This window comes from Pristis pectinata, chromosome 32, assembly GCF_009764475.1.
Source record: "Pristis pectinata isolate sPriPec2 chromosome 32, sPriPec2.1.pri, whole genome shotgun sequence".
Classification (NCBI taxonomy): domain Eukaryota; kingdom Metazoa; phylum Chordata; class Chondrichthyes; order Rhinopristiformes; family Pristidae; genus Pristis; species Pristis pectinata.
Window position 1 is genome coordinate 18,878,050 of NC_067436.1, and position 22,563 is coordinate 18,900,612.

General features: G+C 49.6%; 1 protein-coding gene across 2 annotated transcripts; it reads left to right on the top strand.

Annotated features, from left to right (window-relative positions):
* The first annotated feature begins 1,777 nt into the window (after positions 1-1,777).
* Positions 1,778-22,559, top strand: LOC127585230 (calcium and integrin-binding protein 1-like). 2 transcript variants are annotated; one of them, XM_052042528.1, is made up of 8 exons: positions 1,778-1,816; positions 15,712-15,867; positions 17,597-17,631; positions 18,239-18,338; positions 18,900-19,053; positions 20,415-20,533; positions 21,461-21,549; positions 22,235-22,559. In XM_052042528.1, the coding sequence occupies exons 2-8, from the start codon at positions 15,817-15,819 to the stop codon at positions 22,254-22,256; spliced, it is 570 nt and encodes a 189-aa protein (XP_051898488.1). In that variant the 5' UTR covers positions 1,778-1,816; positions 15,712-15,816; the 3' UTR covers positions 22,257-22,559. The 2 variants fall into 2 exon arrangements, with proteins under 2 accessions (XP_051898488.1, XP_051898487.1); XM_052042527.1 differs by having other exon boundaries at positions 1,808-2,011.
* The last annotated feature ends 4 nt before the right edge of the window (positions 22,560-22,563 follow it).

Genomic DNA, 22,563 nt, shown 5'->3' on the forward strand with positions numbered 1-22,563 from the left:
GTGCTCAGATATCGTGCTGATCAGCTGGCGGGGGTATTTTCAGACATATTTAACCTCCCCCTGCTTCAATCTGAGGTTCCCACCTGCTTTAAGAAGACCACAATCATCCTGGTACCTAAAAAAAAATCAAGGTAACGTGCCTCAATGACTACTGACTGGTGCCTTTGGCACCCACCATCATGAAGTGCTTTGAGAGGCTGGTCATGGCACACATCAACTCCAGCCTCCCCGACAACCTCGACCGACTGCAATTCGCCTACCTCTGAAACAGGTCTATGGCTGATGCTGTCTCCCTGGCCCTACACTCAGCTCTGGAGCATCTGGACAGTAAAGACACATACGTTAGACTATTGTTTATTGACTACAGCTCTGCCTTCAATACTATAATTCCAAGCAAACTCATCTCCAAATTCTAAGACCTGAGACTCAACACCTCCCTCTGTAACTGGCCAACAGTTACTGGTCAGACCGCAATCAGTGAGGATAGACAGCAACACCTCCGGCACGATTATTCTCAACACTGGCGCCCCACAAAGCTGCATCCTCAGCCCCTAACTACTCCCTAAACTCTCACGACTGTGCAGCCAGATTCTGCCAGATGCAGTTAATCTACAAGTTTGCAGATGACACACCATAGCGGGCCATATCTCAAATAACGATGAGTCAGAGTACAGGAAGGAGATAGCTTAGTAGCATGTTGTCACAACAACAACCTTTCCCTCAATGTCAGCAAAACAAAAGAGCTGGTCATTGACTTAAGGAAGGGTGCTGAGGTCAAGAGGGTTGAGAGCTTCAAGTTCCTAGAAGTGAACATCACCAATAACCTGACTTGGTCCAACCACATAGACACTACGGCCAAGAAAGCTCACCAGCACCTCCACTTCCTCAGGAGGCTAAAGAAATTTGTCATGTCCCCGTCAACCGTCACCAATTTTTATCGATGCACCATAGAATGCATCCTATCTGGATGCATAAGAGATTCTGAAGATGCTGGAATCTAAATCTTGTGTCTATCACAGCTTGGTACGGCAACTGCTCTGCCCGGGACTACAAGAAACTGCAGAGAGTTGTGGACACAGCTCAGCACATCACGGAAACCAGCCTCCCCTCCATGGACTCTGTCTACACTTCTTGCTGCCTTGGTAAAGCAGCCAGCATAATCAAAGACCCCTCCTACCCCAACCATTCTGTCTCCTCCCCCTCCTATCGGGCAGAAGATACAAAAGCCTGAAAACACGTACCACCAGGCTCAAGGACAGCTTCTATCCCACTGTTATAAGATTATTGAACAGTTTCCTAGTACAATAAAATGGACTCTTGACCTCATAATCTACTTCATTGTGACCTTGCACCTTACTGTCTACCTGCACTGTACTTTCTCTGTAACACTATATTCTGCACTCTGTTATTGTTTTACCCTGTACTACCTCAATGCACTGATGTAGTGAATTGATCTGTACGAACAGTATGCAAGACAAGTTTTTCACTGCACCTCGGTTCATGTGACAATAATAAACCAAATTACCAATTTAAAAATTGTGTATAATGTATGCTTATGTTTTGCTTGTGAATGTTGTGTATCTGATGCTACGTGACTGTGCTGCTGCTGCAAGCAAGTTTTTCATTGCCCCTGTGCATACATGGGCCCATGCACATGACAATAAACCCGACTTTGACCGAGAAGGGCTGGCACCCGTGCAGCGCCGCTCCGGGGAGACATCGTCCTGTGCAGCGCCGTGTGGCAGCTGCAGTTGCAGCGGACGCCACCAGGCGGCCCCCCGGAGCCACTTTGTGAACGGATCTCCCCGACTTCCGGGTAAGTTTCCCGTCCTGGAATTTCTGAACTTTCTCGGAGTTCCGATCCGACCAACTTTGTCCCCTCCCCCCACCCCCCGGTCCCCACCCCCTCAACCCCCACCCCCCCCACCACCACCACACCCCCCCCCGGCTGCCGCGACACTCCGCCTGATCATTGTCGGTACTGCGGGAACGGCCCGGCGAATCCTCCGGAGTGAGTGGAGCGGCCGGGCCCGAGGGAGGGGAGGGGAGGGAGGGGAGGGGAGGGAGAGGGAGGGAGTGAGGGGAGGGAGAGGGAGGGAGTGAGGGGAGGGGAGGGAGAGGGAGGGAGTGAGGGGAGGGAGGGAGAGGGAGGGAGTGAGGGGAGGGGAGGGGGAGTGAGGGGAGGGGAGGGGGAGTGAGGGGAGGGGAGGGGGAGTGAGGGGAGGGGAGGGGGAGTGAGGGGAGGGGAGGGAGAGGGAGGGGAGGGAGAGGGAGGGGAGGGGAGGGGAGGGAGAGGGAGGGGAGGGAGGGGAGGGGAGAGGGAGGAGAGGGAGAGGGAGGGAGAGGGAGGGGAGGGAGAGGGAGGGGGAGGGAGAGGGAGGGGAGGGAGGGGAGGGAGAGGGAGGGGAGGGAGAGGGAGAGGGAGGGGGAGTGAGGGGAGGGGAGGGGGAGTGAGGGGAGGGGAGGGGGAGTGAGGGGAGGGAGAGGGAGGGGAGGGGGAGTGAGGGGAGGGAGAGGGAGGGGAGGGAGAGGAGGAGAGGGAGGGGAGGGAGAGGAGAGGGAGGAGAGGGAGAGGGAGGGGAGGGAGAGGGAGGGGAGGGGAGGGAGAGGGAGGGAGGGAGGGGAGGGAGAGGGAGGGAGGGGAGGGAGGAGGAGGGAGGGGCTGAGGGGAGGGGGAGAGGGAGGGAGAGAGGAGGGGGAGATGGAGAAGGAGGGGGAGAGGGAGAAGGAGGGGGAGAGAGAGGGAGGGAGAGGGGAGGGGTAGAAGGAGGGAGAGGGGCTGAGGGAGGGGAGGGGGAAGGAGGGGGTTGGAGAGGGGTGAGCAGAAGAGGGTGTGGGAGGGAAGAGGGGGTGAGGGAGAGAAGGGTAGGGAGGGAGAGGGAGGGGTAGGGAGGAGCTGAGGAAGAGGGATGAGGGCTGGGGAGCTGTAGAGGGAAGGAATAGCTGTGGGGGGGCTGAGGAGCTGGGGGGGTGATAGGGAAAGGAAGGCAGGAACAGCTGTGGGATTGGGGGTAGGGTCCGGGGATTCGGGAAGGAAGGGGACGGATGGACAGGGCTGGTTACAAGTACTGCAAGCTGGGGGCATGAGGGAGCAGGGGCTACGTTTCTGGGATGTGTTGGGGAGGGGAGAAGTGGATGTGTTGCCTGCACTTTCACTGCTTCCTGCAGTAATGGCCTTCAGTTTGGAAATATCTGTCCATATTTCCTCTTGACAGCGAAGGAGGCCTTTCTACCCATCGAGTCTGTGCTGTCTCACAGAGCAATTCCATTCCCCCACTAACTTTTCCTGTAATTCTGTTCTCCCCACATTCCCCATCACCTCCCCCAGATTCTACCACTCACCTACGTTAGGGGTAATTAACTTACCGACCCGCATGTCCTTGGGATGTGGGAGGAAACCGGAGCCCCCGGGGAGAAATTTGTGGAGTCACAGACATCAGGTTGGGATCGAACCCGGTTACCCTGAGGCAGGGAGGGGAGCTGAAAGAGAAAAGCTGGGAAATCCATGAAGGGCCACACCTTGGACTCGTGGCCCAGGTTCCCTCCACTCTCCCCACTCACAGCCCTGGACCACCTGCCCCTCTCAGCCGCTGCTGCTGGCTCACACGTCCTGTTGGTTTTCTGTCCTCTGGTCCTCTCTCCGTTCACATCTCTGCCAGACAGATTAGTTGCCACTATCAAATGTCCTCTCCCAGTCAATCTCTCTCTCGTTTTCAGTGGCCTTCCATCTCTGTCAGGCGTTTGTTCCCTCACTGGGCTCTCGATCCAGCAGCTCACAACCTTGCCATTCACACCAGAACCCTGCTCCACACAGCGACACCACCCACCCCAACGGTGATCGCTCCCCACTCCTTCATCCCTAACCTCCTCGCAAATCTGCCAATTGCTGGACAGGTTATGTGGATCGTTAGACTCCAGGGATCCAGGTACAATTCTGACCTTGGGCACTCTCTGTGTGTGGAGTTTGCACATTCTCGCCGTGACCATATGGGTGTCCCGGGTGTCCCGGTTCCCTCCCACATCCCTAACAGTAGGAGAATTGGGGGGATTGATTGGCATGTGAAAAAAGATTAGGTTACGGGGGAAATACGTGGGGCTGTTGGAACTGCTCTGGGTGTTAGCATAGACTCGACGGGCCGATTGGTGGCTTCCTTCTACATTGTAAGAAAATACAAAACGTTCAGTGGGCAGATATTCTATTTGTCCAGCCCCTTTGCATCAACTTTCACCATTGTGAATTCATTTTAGTTTCAACTATCTGTAATTTTGATTCTAGCCTAAATTATTAATTTATTTTATGATTTTCAATTTTTTTGTGTGTATCTATTTTCATTTTTAATTTGTTTTCCCGCTCTCTACTTCTCTTCTCGCAGGCACTCCCCATTGAGTGTGTGTGTATAAGAGAGATGTATAAGTACGTTATACAGGACATTTAAGTGTGTATACTTTAGTGTTCCATTTATTGGTATTGGTTTATTATTGTCACTTGTACCAAGGTACAGTGAAAAACTTGTCTTGCATACTGTTTGTACAGATCAATTCATTACACAGTGCATTGAGGTAGTACAGGGTAAAACAATAACAGAATACAGGGAAGTGCATTGCAGGTAGACAATAAGGTGCAGGGTCATAACAAGGTAGATTGTGAGGTCAAGAGTCCATCTCATCATATAAGGGAACTGTTCAATAGTCTTATCACTGTGGGATGGAAGCCATCCTTAAGTCTGGTGGTACGTGCCCTCAGGGTCCTGTATCTTCTACCTGATGGGAGAGGGGAGAAGAGAGAGTGACCTGGGTGGGTGGGGCCTTTGATTATGCTGGCTGCTTCACCAAGGCAGCGAGAGGTATAGAGTCCATGGAGGAGAGGCTGGTTTCCGTGATGTGCTGAGCTGTGTCCACAACTCTCTGCAGTTTCTTGCAGTCCCAGGCAGAGCAGTTGCTGTACCAAGCTGTGATGCATCCAGATGGGATGCTTTCTATGGTGCATCGATAAAAGTTGGTGAGAGTCAAAGGGGACAAACCAAATTTCTTTAGCCTCCTGATGAAGTAGAGGCGCTGGTGAGCTTTCTTAGCCATGGCATTTAAGTGGTTGGACCAGGACAGGCTGTTGGTGATGTTCACTCCTAGGAACTTGAAGCTCTCAACCCTCTCGACCTCAGCACCATTGATGTAGACAGGTGCATGTGCACTGCCCCCTTTCCTGAAGTCAATGACCAGCTCTTTTGTTGACATTGAGGGAAAGGTTGTTGTCATGACACCATGTCACTAAGCTCTCTATCTCCTTCCTGTATCCGACTCATCATTATTTGAGATACAGCCTACAACGGTGGTATCATCTGCAAACTTGTAGATGGAGTTAGAGCAGAATCTGGCCATGCAGCCATGAGTGTATAGTGTATATTACCTGTAAATGTCACACTATGTTCCCAATATCTGCATTGAATCACTGACTTAATCTTTCAGAAGTTCTGCCAGTTTTATAGAAAAGTATAGTCTTTAGCGAATCAACTGCATGCAGGATTAGCGAAGAGATGATTTGCGTTTCCAACGATGTGTCCAGTTTTGTGGATGTTGTGAAGTATTACACTAGCCTGATCTGTTTGTGGCTCTAGCTGTAGCCATAGAAGTGCCTGAGAGGGCATGAGTTTCACTGTTGAGGCTGGGACTCTGTTGACCACTGTACCAACTTTATCTAATCTACCAGTTCTGGTGATTCTGATAAAAGGTCACGGACCTGAAACGTTAACTGTCCCTCTCTCCACAGACGCTGCCCGACCCGCTGAGTGTTTCCACCAGTTTCTGTTTACACTTCAGAGTTTTAGCATTGCAGTTTTTTTTTGCTTTGGGAATCAGTGACGTAACTAAAATCTGCTTAAGAAGTAAGGCTGTAGGGTTATTTTTGCTTTAACAATCAAACCACCCTCTGCCCTGTGAGTTAACTTGATATTGGAACCTGGATCACTACATGAAACTATGATACTGTGGCCATTACAGAGACTTGGCGGTTGCAAGGGCAGGATTGGCTAATTGATGTTCTGGGGTTTAGATGTTTCAAAAGGGACAGGGACGGAGGTAAAAGAGGTGGGGGAGTGGCTTTGCTGATCAGGGACAGTATCACAACTGTAGAGAGGGAGGACGTCCTGGAGGGATCGTCCACTGAGTCAGTGTGGGTGGAAGTCAGAAACAGGAAGGGAGCGATCACTTTACTGGGAGTATTCTGTAGGCCCCCCAATAGCCACCGGGACACTGAGGAGCAGATCGGGAGGCTGATTTTGGAAAGGTGCAAAAATAAGAGAGTTGATGTCGTGGGTAACTTCAACTTCCCTAATATTGATTGGCACCTCCTTAGTGCAAGAGGTTTAGATGGGGCAGAATTTGTTCGGTGTGTCCAGGAAGGATTCCAGACACAGTATGTGGACAGGCCGACTAGAGGAGAGGCCATACTAGATCTAGTACTAGGCGATGAACCTGGTCAGGTGACAAAACTCTTGGTGGGTGAGCATTTCGGAGATAGTGACCACAATTCCCTGACCTTTAGCATAGCCATGGACAAGGATAGGAGCAGATGATATGGGAAAGTTTTTAATTGGGGGAGGGCTAATTACGATGGTATTAGGCAGGAACTTGGGAGCGTAAATTAGGAACAGATATCCTCAGGGAAATGCACAGCAGAAATGTGGAGGCTGTTTAGGGACCACTTGCATGGGGTTCTGGATAGGTTTGCCCCACTGAGACAGGGAAAGGATGATTGGGTGAAGGAACCATAGTTGACAAGGGAGGGGTTTAGTCAAGAGGAAGAAGGAAACATACTTAAGGTTTAGGAAGCAAAAATCAAATGGGGCTGGTGAGAATTATAAAGTAACCAGGAAGGAGCTTAAGAAGGGACTTAGGAGAGCTAGAAGGGGACATGAGAAGGCCTTGGTGAGTAGGATTAAGGAAAACCCCAAGGCATTCTACATGTACATGAAGAACAGGAGGATGACTAGGGTGAGGGTAGTACCACTCAGGGATAAGGGGGGAAACGTGTACCTGGAGGTGGAGGAGGTAGGGGAGGTCCTTAATGAATACTTTGCTTCAGTGTTCACCAGGGAGAGGGACTTTGACGAATGTGAGGTCAGCGTAGAACAAGCTAATGTGCTGGAGCATGTTGAGAAGAAAGAGGTAGTGTTGGAGCTTCTGAAAAACATTAGGATAGATAAGTCCCCGGGGCTGGATGGGATATACCCCAGGTTACTACGGGAAGAGATTGCTGGGGCATTGATGATGATCTTTGCATCTTCCCTGGCCACAGGAGTGGTACCAGAGGACTGGAGGATTGCAAATGTTGTTCCCTTGTTCAAGAAAGGTAATAGGGATAATCCCGGGAATTATAGACCAGTGAGTCTTACGTCAGTGGTGGGCAAACTATTGGAGAGGATTCTTAGGGGCAGGACTTATGAGCATTTGGAGAAGCATAGTCTTGTTAGGGGTAGTCAGTGTGGCTTTGTGAAAGACAGGTCATGCCTCACGAGCCTAACTGAGTTTTTCGAGGAGGTGACAGAACAAATTGAAGGTAGAGTGGTGGATGTGGTGTATGTGGACTTTAGTAAGGTGTTTGACAAGGTTCCCCAAGGTAGGCTGATCCAGAAAGTCATGAGGCATGGGGTCCATGGAGACTTGGCTGTGTGGATTCGGAATTGGCTCGCCTACAGAAGACAGAGGGTGGTGGTAGATGGAGCGTATTCTGCCTGGAGGTTGGTGACCAGTGGTGTTCCACAGGGATCTGTTCTGGGACCTCTACTCTTTGTGATTTTTATATATGACTTGGATGAGGAAGGGGGGGTGTGGGTTAGTAAGTTTGCAGATGACATGAAGGTTGGGGGTGTTGTGGATAGTGTGGAACATTGCTGTAGGTTACAACGGGATATAGACAGGATGCAGAGTTGGGCGGAGAAGTGGCAGATGGAGTTCAATTTGGAAAAGTGTGAAGTGATACACTTTGGAAGATCAAGCTTGAAGACAGAATACAAGGTTATGGCAGGATTCTTAGCAGTGTGGAGGAACAGAGGGATCTTGGAGTCTAAGTCCATGGATCCCTCAAAGTTGCCGCTCAGGTTGATAGGGTTGTTAAGAAGGTGTATGGTGTGTTGGCCTTCATTAGTCAGGGGATTGAGTTCAAGAGCCACGAGAAAATGTTGCAGCTCTATAGAACTTAGGTCAGACCACACTTAGAGTACTGTGTTCAGTTCTGGTCACGTCATTATAGGAAAGATGCAGAAGCTTTAGAGAGGGTGCAGAGGAGATTTACCAGGATGCTGCCTGGATTAGAGAGCATTGTCTTACAAGGAAAGGTTGAGTGAGTTAGGGTTTTTCTCTTTGGAGTGTTGCAGGATGAGAGACGACTTGATAGCGGTGTATAAGACTATGAGGGGCATAGATGGAGTGGACAGCCAGCACCTTTTCCCTAGGGCGGCAATGGCCAATACCAGAGTACATCTGTTTAAGGTGAATGGAGGAAAGTCTAGGGGAGATGTCAGAGGTAGGTTTTTCACACACAGAGTGGTGGGCGCCTGGAACTCACTGTTGGGGGTGGTGGGAGAGGCTGATACAATGGGGACATTTAAAAGACTCTTAGATAGGCAATGGGTGTAAGAAAAATGGAGGGTTATGGGCTGTGTAGGAGGGAAGGGTTAGATTGATCAGGGAGTAGGTTTATAGAGGTCAGCACAACATCGTGGGCCGAAGGGCCTGTGTTGTACTGTTCTATGTTCCATGGGAATGATATGGCCTAGAGTTCAGCCTCTGCTTAAAATTGTTGGTCATTCTATATGAATAAATTTGTAAAGTTTGTCAGTAAGTTATTTCTTGACGGTCATTGGAGCTGAGCCCAGAACCTGCGTCCGCGTCTGGGCTCTGGGCAGCACATGGGGGCAGGGCTGGCTTTTGGAAATAGAAACAGAAATGCTGGAAGTACTCAGCAGGTCAGCCTGCGTCTGTGGGAAGCGATTCAGAGTTAATGTGTTAGGTCGAAGACCCTCCGTCAGAACTGGGAAGGAGACACAAAGTGCTGCAGGGATGTGGGCGTGGGAGGGACAGGATGTCTTCCATCGGATGAAACCCTGGTAACCATTGGGATAAGCTATAAACAAGGTGATCTGGTCAATGAGTGAGCGGGAGCACTCTCTACCTGTTGGGGTGCAGTACTGAGAGAATGCTGACCAGAAGGCTGAGATGATTCAATTGAAGTTTTCACGTTACTGAGAGTGGTTTGAGAGAAAGTCAGTTCCCCTGTTTCTGCGGCGTGGGGAGTCCACGGCTGAGGGCCCAGAATCTAAAAATTCAGGCCAGACCTTTCAGGGCTGAAATTAAAACAGGAAATGCTAGAAATCCTCAGCAGGTCGGGCAGCATCTACAGAGGGTTATCAACCTTTCAATCATGTATTAAAGGTTATCAAATTTTCAATTATTGTTTTAAACTGTTGAAGTTTGTGGGATCTTGCTGTGCACAGTTTGGCAGCTGGGTTTTCCACATTGACTTGGCTGTAGGTGCTTTAGCAGGTCTTGAACGGTGCTATGGAAATGCAGTTCTAGACAGACAAACAAACAAGCTGCTGGGGGAACTCAGCAGGTCAGGCAGTGTCTGTGGAGGGGAATGGACAGTCGACGTTTTGTGTGTTGCTCCAGATTCCGGCATCTGCAGTCTCCTGTGTCTCCAGGTTCTCGGCTTCTTGATTGGAATGACCTGAGGGTGACGTATTCACCCTTGGAACTGGGGGATGTTTCACACGAGCTTTAAAATGTTATTGATTTATGGAGAGCAGAAGAGTTGGCCGAACCCTCCTGTCTCGCTCTCCCTCTCTGCTTCTGTGTCCCAGCCGAGAGCAGGGTGCATTGTTCATGTCACACACCTGCCTTACCCGCAGTGGTGAGGGAGCTTTAGACACGTACTCTTCATGTAAACACAAGTGAGGAAGTCACGATTCATGGGTGTTAGTCCATGGTCTAACGTAGGGAAGTCAGAGTCATACAGCACAGAAACAGGCCCTTCGGCCCACGGTGTCTATGCCATACCTATCTGTACCAGCCCCTTTACCCGCACTGATGTTTCAGGGTCTCAGTTACTGGAAACCACTGTGGATCAGCTGCTGATCTGGACCTGTGAATGAAGGTTATTATTGAGGAGGGAACGGTCACACCGGCACATGGTTACTGGTGCAGCTCTGATGCTGCAGATTCCACCTGTGGTCTCCGTGCGTCCGTCTGCCCTGTTCTGTTCTCTCTTTGGCAACTTTTCACCCGGAAAGTCCTGCTCCTGGTGAAACGCTGCTGCAGACCTTAGACTTGCCTGCAGTCAATTATAGTTCAGTAAACTGTTTTATTGCCAGGTTACTAGTGGTTATAAATACTTCAGCAGGAAAGGGGAATGGTGGTTAGGTGATGGTTGGAGATTGGTAAATTGGTTTATTATTGTCACATGTACCGAGGTACAGTGAAAAACTTTGTTCTGCGTGCCATCCATACAGATCATTTCATCACATCAGTGCATTGGGGTAGTAAAAGGGAAAGGAATAACTTTGTAGAATGAAGTGTTACAGTTAGAGAAAATGCAGTACAGGCAGACAATAATGTGCGAGGGCCATGATATGGTAGATTGTGAGGTCAAGAGTCCATCTTATTGTATGAGAGGAACGTTCAATGGTCTTACAACAGCAGGATAGAAGCTGTCCTTGAGCCTGGCGGTGTGTACCTGGTGGTGATGCGACAATCACTAACAATTTACGTGGGTGTCGCTGAGTGAGGGGGTTCTACCTTCACAGGAATAAATCCCTGGATTTTCCTCCCAATCACCAACCAAAGAGCCACAGTTCGAAGCTTTGATACAAAGATCCAGGAGAATTGGCATTGGGTGTAAGGTGAGAGGGGAAAGATTTAAAGGAGACCTGAGGGTTCGATCCGCCCTCCGGGACGGCGTTTCCGCCACCGGAATCTGGGGCCTGGTCCTGGGATGTGCCACTCCCCCCGGGGTGCGGGGCGCGGAGCTCCAGACGTGTCTGCACCTTGTCTGCAGCTGTGGCGGCCGGATCCCGATCAGCGACCCGCGCAGGTAAAGTCACCTTCAGTTCCTGCACCTCCTGTGGGACCCGCCACAGCTCCTGCAGCAGACTGGGATCCAGCCAGAAAGTTATGGAGGGCACGGAATTCGGTACATTCAGGAGAACATTTTTTGCCAGAGGAATTGTTTCAGATGATTCACCTCTTGGTCTGAGTTGAATGCCTTGTCTCCCCAACAAGGTGGGGCAGGGGTGAGTCTGGATTTGGTGTCGGGGGCTGGACTGCTGGAAGAGGAGGGGGCATTCCTGAGGACGTGATGTCACTCAGATTTGGCTGAGTATTGGGACAAAAGTCAGAGTAAAGTTTCCAAATTGATGTGGGGCCAAGTCTGTCATTCCGCCAAGGGGTTAGGCAACAGCTACTGGAAGGTAGGTCAGTCCCAAGCACGGCTGGGGGTGGGGGAGAAGGTGGGGTGGGGGGAGTGGAGAGTTGGGGGGGGGGGGTGGGGGTCTGTCATATCGAGGCCCCCAGATCATGGTGCATGGTGGGAGGGAGTGGAAATCAGGCAGGAGACCAGGAAGTGTAAAATTACAAGGGAAACATAGAGGGGGTGTTGGGAAGTATTCAGCAAGTAAAATCAAATCCGATCCAAAGATGTTTTATAAGTACGTAAAGAACAAGGGGATGATTAATGAGGCAGTCGGGTTTGGAGGTGGAAAGCACGGGTCTGAATGAGTATTTGGGGGCGTCTTCACCCAAGAGGACGTGGGTGTGAAATGCCTGCAATAGACGGGTAAACACAAGGAAGGTTGGACAGGCTAAACTGGTATCTGCTGGAGTTTGGAAGAGTCCAGATGAAGGGTCCCGACCCCATACATGGATGTCCATTTCCCTCCATAGATGCTGCCTGACCAGCTGAGTTCCTCCAGCACTTGGTGTGTTGCTGGAGGTTACAGTCAGCTCCTCCACAACCTGACTGACTGTCCTTCGGATGGTTACAGAGATGGGCTGGTGCTGACGGCTGGAAGGTTGCTGACATTGTCGTTGTTTGATAGAGTGTGGGGACCGTGTTCCTGCAGCCTGATGTGGTGGTGCCGGGTACTGGGGAAATATCTGAGGGTGGGTATTACTCAGCACTTGGGGAGTTGTGGGGCCATTGAGGGCAGTCAGCCTCTGGTTTTAAGGGACAGTGGGTCAAATTAAATTATTTTCTTTTTAATACAAGAACAAGGAGGGGTAATGAAGGTAGAGCATTGGTGAAAGCCCAATTAGAGATTACAGCAAAGCATTTGATCACATCACATAAGGCAGCTTAATCAGTTAGAAGTCTGTGGAATCTGAGGGAAAGTAGCAAAGTGGATTAAAACGTGCAGCTCAGTGGGAGGAAGTAAACAGGGGTTTCAGGGACTGGGGGTCGGTGTGCAGGGGTTCCACGAGCTACAGTACAGGGCCCTTCACTTTGAGTAATATAAATGATGGTGATATATATTTATTTTAATATAGTTTTCCGTCCGTTGGGTGGTTGCTGGTGAGTTATGCAGGCACAAGGGTGACTGGTGCACTGTGGGGAAGTGTGAGGTAATGAGTTAGAGGAGGGCCCACAGTGCAGGAGACACACCTTCTGATGCCGGGTCTCGACCCGAAATATCGACCATCCCTCTGCCTCCGCAACTGCTGCCCAACCCACCGTTCCTCCAGTGGTTTGTTTGTTGCTGCTGGAGATGCACTGGGATACCAGGAAGTGTGTCTGCAGATCCCGGCGGGAAGCAGGACGGGTGGATAAGATGGTTAGGAAGCAGCGGTGTGGTGCAGGTAGTAGGGCTGCTGTCTGTGTGGAGTTTGCACGTTCTCCCTGTGAGTTTCCTCCCACGTCCCAGTGACCTGCGTGTTGGTGGGTCGATGGGCTGCTGTCTCTGGTGAGTGGTGGAATCTGGGAAGAGTTGGTGGGACTGTGGGGAGAATAAAGTGGGTTTGGGTAGGATTGGTGTAAAAACGGGTGCTTGATGGTCAGAATGGACAATGGGCTGAAGGGCCTGTGCCCGGCTGCATCTCGCTCTGACACTCGCTTTTATTGGACAAGGCACAGAATGTAAGAGGAGGGAGGCCACGTCGGACTGGACACTGCCCAGTCCACGGCTGTGGCCACAACACGGCTGCAGACAGATTCACCAGGGTGTTGCAGGGCTGGGACGTTACCATCAGGGGGAGAGACTGACCGTCAGCGTTGGTTCCTTCAGATGGAGGAGAGGTTTAATTGAGGTGTGTCAGGTCAGGCCCGGACAGGGAGGGCTGTTTTACCCAAAATAAGGGGTCTGGACCTCACTGCCTGGTGGGGGGGTGCTGGAGGCTGAGACCCTCCCCACTGTGAAAAGCCTTCTGCATTAGCTGGGCTGTGGATCGAGAGCCGGGAAATGGGAGAAATCTAGATCCATATTGTGCTAGTATGGGCGACAGGTCAGATGGCCTCCTTCCTTGCTGTGAATCCCTGTGGTCATCACCTTAAAGCCCTCGATCTCGTGCAGTTCTGGCTGACTCTGGGCAGGGTCACTGGATCACAGCTGAAGCATGTTCCGTCCAGGAAGTGCGGGTGATTCCCCTCCCTCCACTCTGCCCTTGGACTCTGAGGTCGATGGAGGAACCGAGCCCCTGCCTTGGCTGAGATCAGCACAGGGCAAGTGTCGGGTTTCACTCACAGGAAGAACTGGCAGTGGAAACACTTCATTCTTTGTAACAAGATGCCAAACTATCATTGATCAGATGAATAATCCATGAGGATGTGGTATAGCAGCAGCATTAGTGCTTTTTACCCAACTCCCACCCCTCGTCTTCCAGTTAATGCTTTGGTAGCAAACATCAGGATTTCTTCCGTGTATATGGAGATGTCTGCGTGTGGGGAGGGGTGGGGAAGGTGTGTGGAGGGGTGTAGAGCTGGTTACAGAACCTATCCCTTACCTCTGAAAAATATTCTTTATTTTACAGTTGCAAAGGTACAATACAAGGTATTTGTATGTCGGGATGATTCATGTTGTTCCATTTGTTGATGAGATTCACATTCTGTCAGCAGGACATCTATTTTTATTTTGCATATAATCCTCGATTGATGAATCTGAGAGGTTCTGACCCAGATTTCAGTCCCAGCATGTCAAGAGGTGACAGGATCCCAGACTCTGCTCCTTCCCCACTGAGCCCTTGTGGTGGCTGTACTGAGCTTCAGTGTGTCCCTCAGCACGTGCTCCTGCACCTTGGAACGTGACTGACAGGCAGCAGCTGAATCCTCACGCTGGGAGACCAGCAGATTTTAGGCGGACCAAGGAGCATCGTTACTGGAGTGGACGACCTTCCGGCAGCAGTCGATGTTTGCCTCACTGTGCGTTTCTGTAGACCACAGGGTGTAGGGTTACGCAGCTGCAGAAAGACCACTGCATCCCCTTCCAGACCCTCTTGGCAAATGCACATTCCAGAAGGAGATGAGCAATAGTCTCATCAGCACCACAGCCTCCTCAAGGGTGGGATTGAAGGATCGGACAGGGAGGGTCCCTCTCATCACCAGCCAAGTGAGATCTTGGCATTTGAGGCCTTCTGCCAGATGACTCTGATGGTCGACTCGGGGAACCAGCACAGTCTGTGCAGACCACTGCCTGGTTGATGAGGTCAAATGGCCTCTGAGCAAATCAAGTGATTCAGTTTCATCAGAAGACATCTGTTCTTCCCCACATTGGACCAGCACTCCCTGTGGCTCCGGTTCCAGCCAACCCACCTCCCAGTTACTGTCTCTTCCCTGCACTCAGTGTAGGGTTCAGGACAGTTTATTTGCTTGTCACCAGGGTTCTCTGCATCTCTGCTCTGACCATGTTCCCACTCATTGCCACCCCTGTTCCTGCCCTTTCCTAATCTACCACTTTCCTAATTAGATTTCCTAATCTAAGCAGTTTCCTTTGCCTCTGCTTTAGATTTATTCAAGCCCTTCAATGTTGACCTTAGATGATGCCCAAGGGAAATCAGTCCCCCAGTGGTTCTGGCCAAAATACCTCCTGATCAGAGCTCTCATTCATCTCTTTGTCCATAAAGCAACGTGAACCACAAGTGTATGAGTGAAGCCATGTCCCAGGATGAGGTAATTGTCCTCCGAGGAAGGTTGGCTGATGCTCTCCAGGGTTGGAAAGAATGGGAGGTGATCCCTCTGAAGCCTGAGGTTCTGAGGGTGATTGACAGGTGCACACTCAGAGTCTGGCAGTGTTGAGGTGAGGCTGCAGAGCAAGTTCTTCGCTCTGGATCTCTGGAGTTCTCTGGTCCAGAGGGCTGTGGTGTCCCCGAGTACATTCAAGGCTGAGACTGGTAGATTTTTGTATACAACAGGAATTAGGGATCAGACACTGTGGAGGCCTTCAGGTACAACATCAGCCATGACCAAGTGGTGCAGCAGGTTTGAGGGGCTGAATGGTCTACTCGTATTTTACTTTGTGTTTTTGTGTTGGAAGATTCACTGAATATCTTTCCCTTTGTCTTGGGTGACAGTGGTACATCATCTCCCAGCTCTTCACCTTACAGCCTTGGTTCTGTGCCATTGACCCCAGACACCAACCTGTGTTTTGACCTGGCTGGAGTCCAGCTTCACTGCACCAATGATCTGGCTCACCCTCACAGTCCTGACCAGTGTTAACCTGCTTGTTTTCCTTTCAGGAACTTACTTCAGTTAACAAGGTTCTGGAGAGATTGCAGAATCACAGAGTGTTCCCAGGGGATCTGGAAATCAGCTCGGAGCCGGACGGGGGTTGGTCTGGGAATATGGGGGCATCAGCAAGCCACCTCTCCAAGGAGAAGCTTTCTGAGTATCAGGTGAGGAATTGGCACTTGGCTCATAAGAACCTATGAACTCATTCGGAACCTGTTAAAACTGTGGGTGAAGTTTCCCACTCCTGGAACTACAGGAGTGGGAAAAATAGAGTTCAACATTTTATTGCAACTCTTCAGCACTCACTGAGCTGCAATGAACGGCACTCAGTGACCGTACTCATCCCCGTCGCAGTATCAGATCTGCTGATCCCAAGGTCAGGCCCCGCAACCATTCACCCAGGAGAGTGAATGTTTGCAGTGACACCAACAAACATCACCCTCTGAGGCAAAAATAAACCCAGAGGAGAAAAGGCAGAAAGGTCGAACGTGTGGCATCTCGCTGCCTCTGAGGAATGCCTCAAAGGAACCAACTGCCCTTGAGGAGATTTCACAATTAGCAAGGAAGATAAACAAGTGGTTCTCTAAAATCAAAACAGCGCAAAATGATGGAGGTACTCAGCAGGATGGTAGCATCTGTGGAGAAAGGAATGAAGCTTACATCGTCGATCAACTGCACTTCACCAGAAGTGGGAAAAACAAGAAAACAAAAGTGTTTTGAAGAGAAGGCGGGGAGAACAGAGGGAATATTCCAAGGGAATCCAGGTGACACGTGGCGTTGGTGCTGAGCAAGGCTGGTCTTCCTGGCGGAGGTGTAGGAACAGCAGAGGTAGTGATAATGTGAAGTTGGACTCAGTGTTGAGTGCCGAGGTGCAAGGGCAGAAGAGGAGGTGTTGTTCCTTGTGCTGGACAATGTAGGAGGCCAAAGGCAGAGTGGGGGTGGGACAGAGAGTGACAGGCACCTGGAAGCCTTGATTCCTCCTGCGTGGAGTGAACGTTGGGTTCTGCACAGTAATCACCCAAACACGTTAATCGCAACTCCTCAAACAGCCTGGGTGAACAGCTCCATTCAGTCCACGAGGGTGACCTGGGACTTCCAATTGCCTGTTGTATTAATGCTTCATCCCGCTCCCACTCTGACCTTTCGGTCTTTGCCCTCTTATACGATTCGGATGTAACCCAGTGCAAGTTCAGAACAGCACCTCGTCTTCCGACAAGGAACGTCCCAGACCTCCAAACTCGGTGTTGAATTCAAGTTCAGATAAGCAGCCTTCCCAGTCCCTGTCAGAACTGTCCAGTTCTGTCGTTAGGTCCTCAGCCTGTATCGGTAACTCGGGTATCCTCTCTCCACAGATGCTAACTGACCAGCTGACGATCCCCAGCAGTTGCTGCCTTCTGCTTCTGATGGATTCAGCACTGCCCCCATCCATCTCCCTCTGTTTACACCTACCCACAGATCAGCTTTGATTAACAAGCCTTCCCCTCCCCACCCCTCCACCCCCCCCCCACTGCACCCCAACCCACAGCAACAACAGCTGTGACATCTGCATTCTCTTGGCCTCTGCCCTATCACAGACATCCCCCCACCCCTACCCCTTCTGGTGAAGGATTATTGACCCGAAATGTCGTTTTCTCCAAAGATGCTGCATAACCTGCTGAGTATTTCCTGCATTTTCCGTTTCTGTCAGTTAATTTGTTTTTGACTGTGTGTGAAGTTTAACAGAGCATTGATGTGTTGGGACTGCCTTGTAGTTTAACATTCACCTGAATAAAATGACCTGGAGTTAATGTCATCTGAAGGTCATAATGTCTGACGTGCCAGTGTTCTTTTGAAACCCACCATTGTTTTAGTCACAGCCTGCTCCTCGAGTGTAATATTTATTCTTTTTTTTAGGAGCTGACGTTTTTAACAAAGCAAGATATCCTGCAGTAAGTTGAGATTTTTATTTTTGAAATAGGGTGGGCTTTGACGTTTCAGTGGCTGCTGAAGGACTGTGCTGTTGGGCTCGTGGCTAAAAGTATGATCTACAGAGGCGATAACCTGCTCGACCCAAAACACCAGTGATCTAGTCCTTCAACAATGCTGCATAATGTGGATGCAGGAGGGTGGCAGTGAGACACTGCTTTACTCCCATGATATGCAGGGTGAAAATCAGCTGAGGTTCCTGGCCACTTAGCTACACAGTGACTAATGTACAGGAAAGTGTAATACCTTCACAGTCAGATAGCCACTCATTGTCTGGATCCACATATGGGCACTGTTGGTTTGAAGGAGACAACAGACAAAAAGTGGTACTTGTGGAGCTGCAAAGAGCTAACATTACAAGAGATGATTTCTGTACAAGCCAATGGCAGGAAATTCAACCTATTGAATGCATGTTGCAGGATCTGTGAGGAATAACTGTCTTCATCCTTATTTTAAAAATTAATCTTGTGAATTACTTTGGAATCCACAGCAGAAAATATGCATTGCTTTATATAATGTTCCAAAGAAATTTAAAATATTAATGTCCATCAATTTTTATTTTATCCAAAGTGCTTATCGACTATTCAAACAGCTGCTTTCAGATGATTTGATCGACTTCCAAACCACAAGAGTTCCAAAGGAGAGTATCTGTGAAATGCCAGAGTTGAAGGTATGAGATTGTCTCAGTGGAGGTAAAGGACTCTGTCCATGTTTAGTGGTTGGGTGTAAAAGTTCTTGCTCTGTTGGTTGTGGACAGAACCCATCAGCATCACAATGATTCATTTAATGTTGAAAAATGAACTCTGGAGAAAACATGAGATGCTGCAGGGAACATTCTGGACCAGTAAGCTGCTGCTCATTTCCTGTGACCCCTGCTGTAAGTTCTGCAGTGGGTGAGGTGAAGCTGGTCTCCAAATGTTTGTAGTCTGGGCTCTCACGAAGAATAATCACTGGTCTGATGGGACAGGATTGGTCCTGGCTGTGATGGCCTCCAGAAAGATCATTGATTGTCACTCATTGTTGAGACTTCCACGAGTTGTACAGCATGAAACAGCCCATTGTCCCACTGCGTCCACACCGACCAGTGGGCACCCATTCATATTAATTCCATCTTCCAGCACTTGACCTATAGCCTTGATGATTCAAGTGCTGGTCTGAATGGCAAGGATGAGCAACAAAGGACATTTTGAAGTTAATTTCTTTTTAATAACTTTATGTTCTCTGATTATAGGCCAATCCCTTCCGAGAGAGAATCTGTCTCGTCTTTTCAACTGCACATGAAAAGGATGGCAGCATGTCCTTTGAGGACTTCTTGGACATGCTCAGTGTGTTCAGTGATTCTGCGACTCCTGAGATAAAGTCTCACTACGCTTTTCGAATTTTTGGTTAGTTTTTTTTCCCCGGGTCCAGGACAATCGATACCATGGCCAGGATTAATTCACTGGTACTTGTTATGAATGCAGCCTGGGCAACCTGAGGCAGATGTGTTATTTCTGTGTCTCTGGAGCAATGCAGATGGACCTCACTGCCTCACCGGCCTGAGGTTCAGTGTGGTCCTTCCCATAAATGTAAGAAAATTCTTATCTTGCTTAAAGACCAATGGAATGTCTGAGTTAGTTAATCTTAACTGGAGAAACAGCAAGGAAATGATAATTGGTTATAACCCATCTGGATTAGGGATGGGAAGGTTGGCCGGGTTCCTGTTTTCAACTGTTTGCCAATGATCTTTGTTAGATGTGCCAATGTTTGGACAGTTTGGACTGTGGCTGAGGTGTAGTCCACATTTAATATTCAAGAGTGCACAGGGTTGGGGGCAAGATATTAAGATGCATAGGGGAGAAGATAACAAATAGAATGGTGACAAATGGGTAGCTTTGGATTTGGTAGTCAGTGCCACAGGGATTGGTGTCTCGGTCTCAACTACTTGCTGTTTATGGTAATGGCTTGGATGAAGGGATCCAGTGTTCTGTGGCTAAATTTGCCAATGATACCGAGATAAGTGGGTTTGTAGGAGGACACAAAAGGGCCTGCAAAGGGATATTAAGAGGCTGGAAGTGTGAGGTTATCACTTTGAAAGGAAGAATGAAAAAGCAGACTATTTAAACAGAGTGAGAGTGCATGAAACACAAAGGCTCTGCATACAACTACAGCGAGTTCCTGCTTGGTGTAGGAAGGCAAAAGCAATGCTGACCTCCACAAGGGACGTGGAGTATAAAAGTAGAGATGTTTATATGAAATGTTACCAGGTGCTAGTGAGATCACTCCCTGGAATACTGTGTACAGTTCTGGTCTAAGGTAGGATATACTTGCATTGGAGGTACGTTGGGGTTAAGGGGTTGACACATAGAGAGACGTTGAACCCATTGCTGATTGGCATTTAGAAGAAGGAGATCACCTCCGTGAAAGATGAGGGCCATGCCCCGGTGAACGCTGAGAGGGTGTTTCATCTATGACTTTGATGTAGTTTCAGATTAAGTTGGAGGTGAGGAGAAATTTCTTCTCCCAGAGGGTGGTGAACCTTTCCCCCACAGACCTGCGGAGGCAGTCACTGAATATGTTCAAGGTGGAGACTTGCACATTTAAACTACAAGAGGAATTGAGGGGCAGGGGGAGAGGCTGGGGAGGTGGTGTTGACACCAAGATCTGCTTGACTGGCACAGCGGGTTTGAGAAGCTGAGTGGCCTACTCCTCGTGTTCTTAACGTGGAGTAAGTGTTCACGTGGGTCTAATGCATCTCTTCTTCTAGATTTTGATGATGATGGGACATTGGATAGAGAGGATCTGAAGAAACTGGTGAACTGTCTGACAGGAGGCACGGCCGACACCCAACTGACGGAGTCGGAAATGAACCAGCTGATCAACAACGTAAGTGGAAGTCTGACCCAGAGCCAGACGACCTTCAACCTCACCTTACTTTTCACTAAAATCGTGTCTCCCATTCCATCTCAACCTGACTGTTACAACCCAAGGCCAACCGGCCTCCTTTTTTCTGTCCAGAGCACTGGTAGCTGAATCTAACCTTCAGGGGTTCTGCTTGATTCAACCCATGCTCACTGATCGACGCACGCTCCCACTCTAACGACACCTCAACTTTGTTTCCATTGGCTCTCAGAACCTTCCCCTTGATCGACCTGTCACTTGGGTAACCTCCTCAGCCCACTGGCCTTCACCATCTCTGTGCTCCTCCAGATCTGGTGCTCCAGATTCCAGAACGTTGCCAGGGCCCCAATGTCTGTTATTTCCCACCCCCAAACTCTCTCAAACCATTTGTGGTTCAGCCTTTGAGCTTCTATCCTGATCTCTGTGTTCTAGTGTCAATTTTTGTTACTGTACAGTTATCTTCCCTGTATATTTAAGATAAATGGAGACACTATATAAATGTACATTGTTGTTGCTTTGTTTGTGTGTCCTTGTCCAAACCAATGGTCGGAATCGCTTCTCTGCATCAGCTGAGTGACTGGTCGGTGACAGAGTCAAACCATCCTGTCTAATGACCAGTGCAGGAGTTGTGGCAAGTATGAAAATTAACAAAGCAGCTTGGGTGCAGTGTACAATGCAGTGACAGAAAATAGAGCTGAGAAGTAATTAAAAAGTTTATTGTTGTTGATGAGACCTTTGCATCTGCTGCACAGTTGTGATGTTTATCGTTTGTTTGGCCCGTCCCTTTGGGCAAAATGCAGGTTGTTAGATCCTGTGATTTTTCACTCTGAAATGTTGTTTTGGCAAATGCATGTAACACCTGACTGAAGACTTGAAATCGTTTTTAAGAATATTGTTTACTGTTTTTCCCAGATTTTGGAAGAATCCGACATTGATAAAGATGGAACGGTGAACCTCTCAGAATTTCAGCACGTCATCTCCAGATCACCGGACTTTGTCAGGTATGTAACCCAGCCTCGGTGACTCACCAGGGTCAGCCACAGGCGGAACGGGAGACCAATTCAAAGAAACTGAGCAAGGGTGAACACAGATGTGTGTGAGCTGACGGGGGGTCAACAATGTTTCATTGTATTTGGAAATGAATGGAGCACTTACATATTGTCTAAAATTGTGGGTTAACAGAGTTGATATTAATGTGCTGTTTCCCGTCGCACCTCCCTCTCCCTCTCCTTCCACTCCCCCCCTCCCTCCTCCCCCTCCCCCCCTCCCCCCCCTTTCCTCCCTCCCCTCCCCTCCCTCTCCCCTCTCTTCTCCCCTCCCTCTCCCCTCTCTTCTCCCCTCCCTCCCCTCTCCTCCCCCCCTCTCCTCCCCCCTCTCCTCCCCCCCTCCCCTCCTCCCCCCTCCCCTCCCCCCCTCCCTCCCCTCCCCCCTCCCCTCCCCCCTCCCCTCCCTCCCCTTCCCTCTCCCCTTCCTCCCCTCCCCCCTCTCCCCTTCCTCCCCTCCCCCCTCTCCCCTTCCTCTCCTCTCCCCTCCCTCCCTCCCCCCTCTCCCCTTCCTCTCCTCTCCCCTCCCTCCCTCCCCTCCCTCCTCCCTCCCCTCCCTCCCCTCTCCCTCCCCTCCCTCCCCTCTCCCTCCCCTCCCTCCCCTCTCCCCTTCCCATTTCTAATCCATGTTTCTGTCTTTCAGCTCCTTTAAGATTGTCCTGTGATATGATGATCATCTGAGAAGAGAATGAATACAAAAAAGCTCTTTGTCCTTATTGAAAAGCTCACATCTCTGCTGGTTGCTACAGGCCTGACTACCATTCATTTCAGTTTCTTGTTGGTGTGATTCCGGACTAGAATTTTTCTCATCTCATCTGACACAGACTTTCTTACATTAGTATTCAAAATAATTATGTTTCAAAGTTGCTACATTTCATTTAAAGGATGTTTTATATCTTGTAATTATAAATGACAACACTTTTAATATTTTTACTGCACAATAAAGGTATTTTCCTTCTTGGCACTCACCCA

What these genes read in the sequence shown, in the direction of transcription:
- LOC127585230 (XM_052042528.1), top strand. Translation starts at nt 15,817, where the DNA reads ATGGGGGCATCAGCAAGCCACCTCTCCAAGGAGAAGCTTTCTGAGTAT. An exon ending in ACAAAGCAAGATATCCTGCA is followed by an intron (nt 17,632 to 18,238) that starts GTAAGTTGAGAT and finishes TTTTATCCAAAG; the next exon opens with TGCTTATCGACTATTCAAAC. An exon ending in CTACGCTTTTCGAATTTTTG is followed by an intron (nt 19,054 to 20,414) that starts GTTAGTTTTTTT and finishes CTCTTCTTCTAG; the next exon opens with ATTTTGATGATGATGGGACA.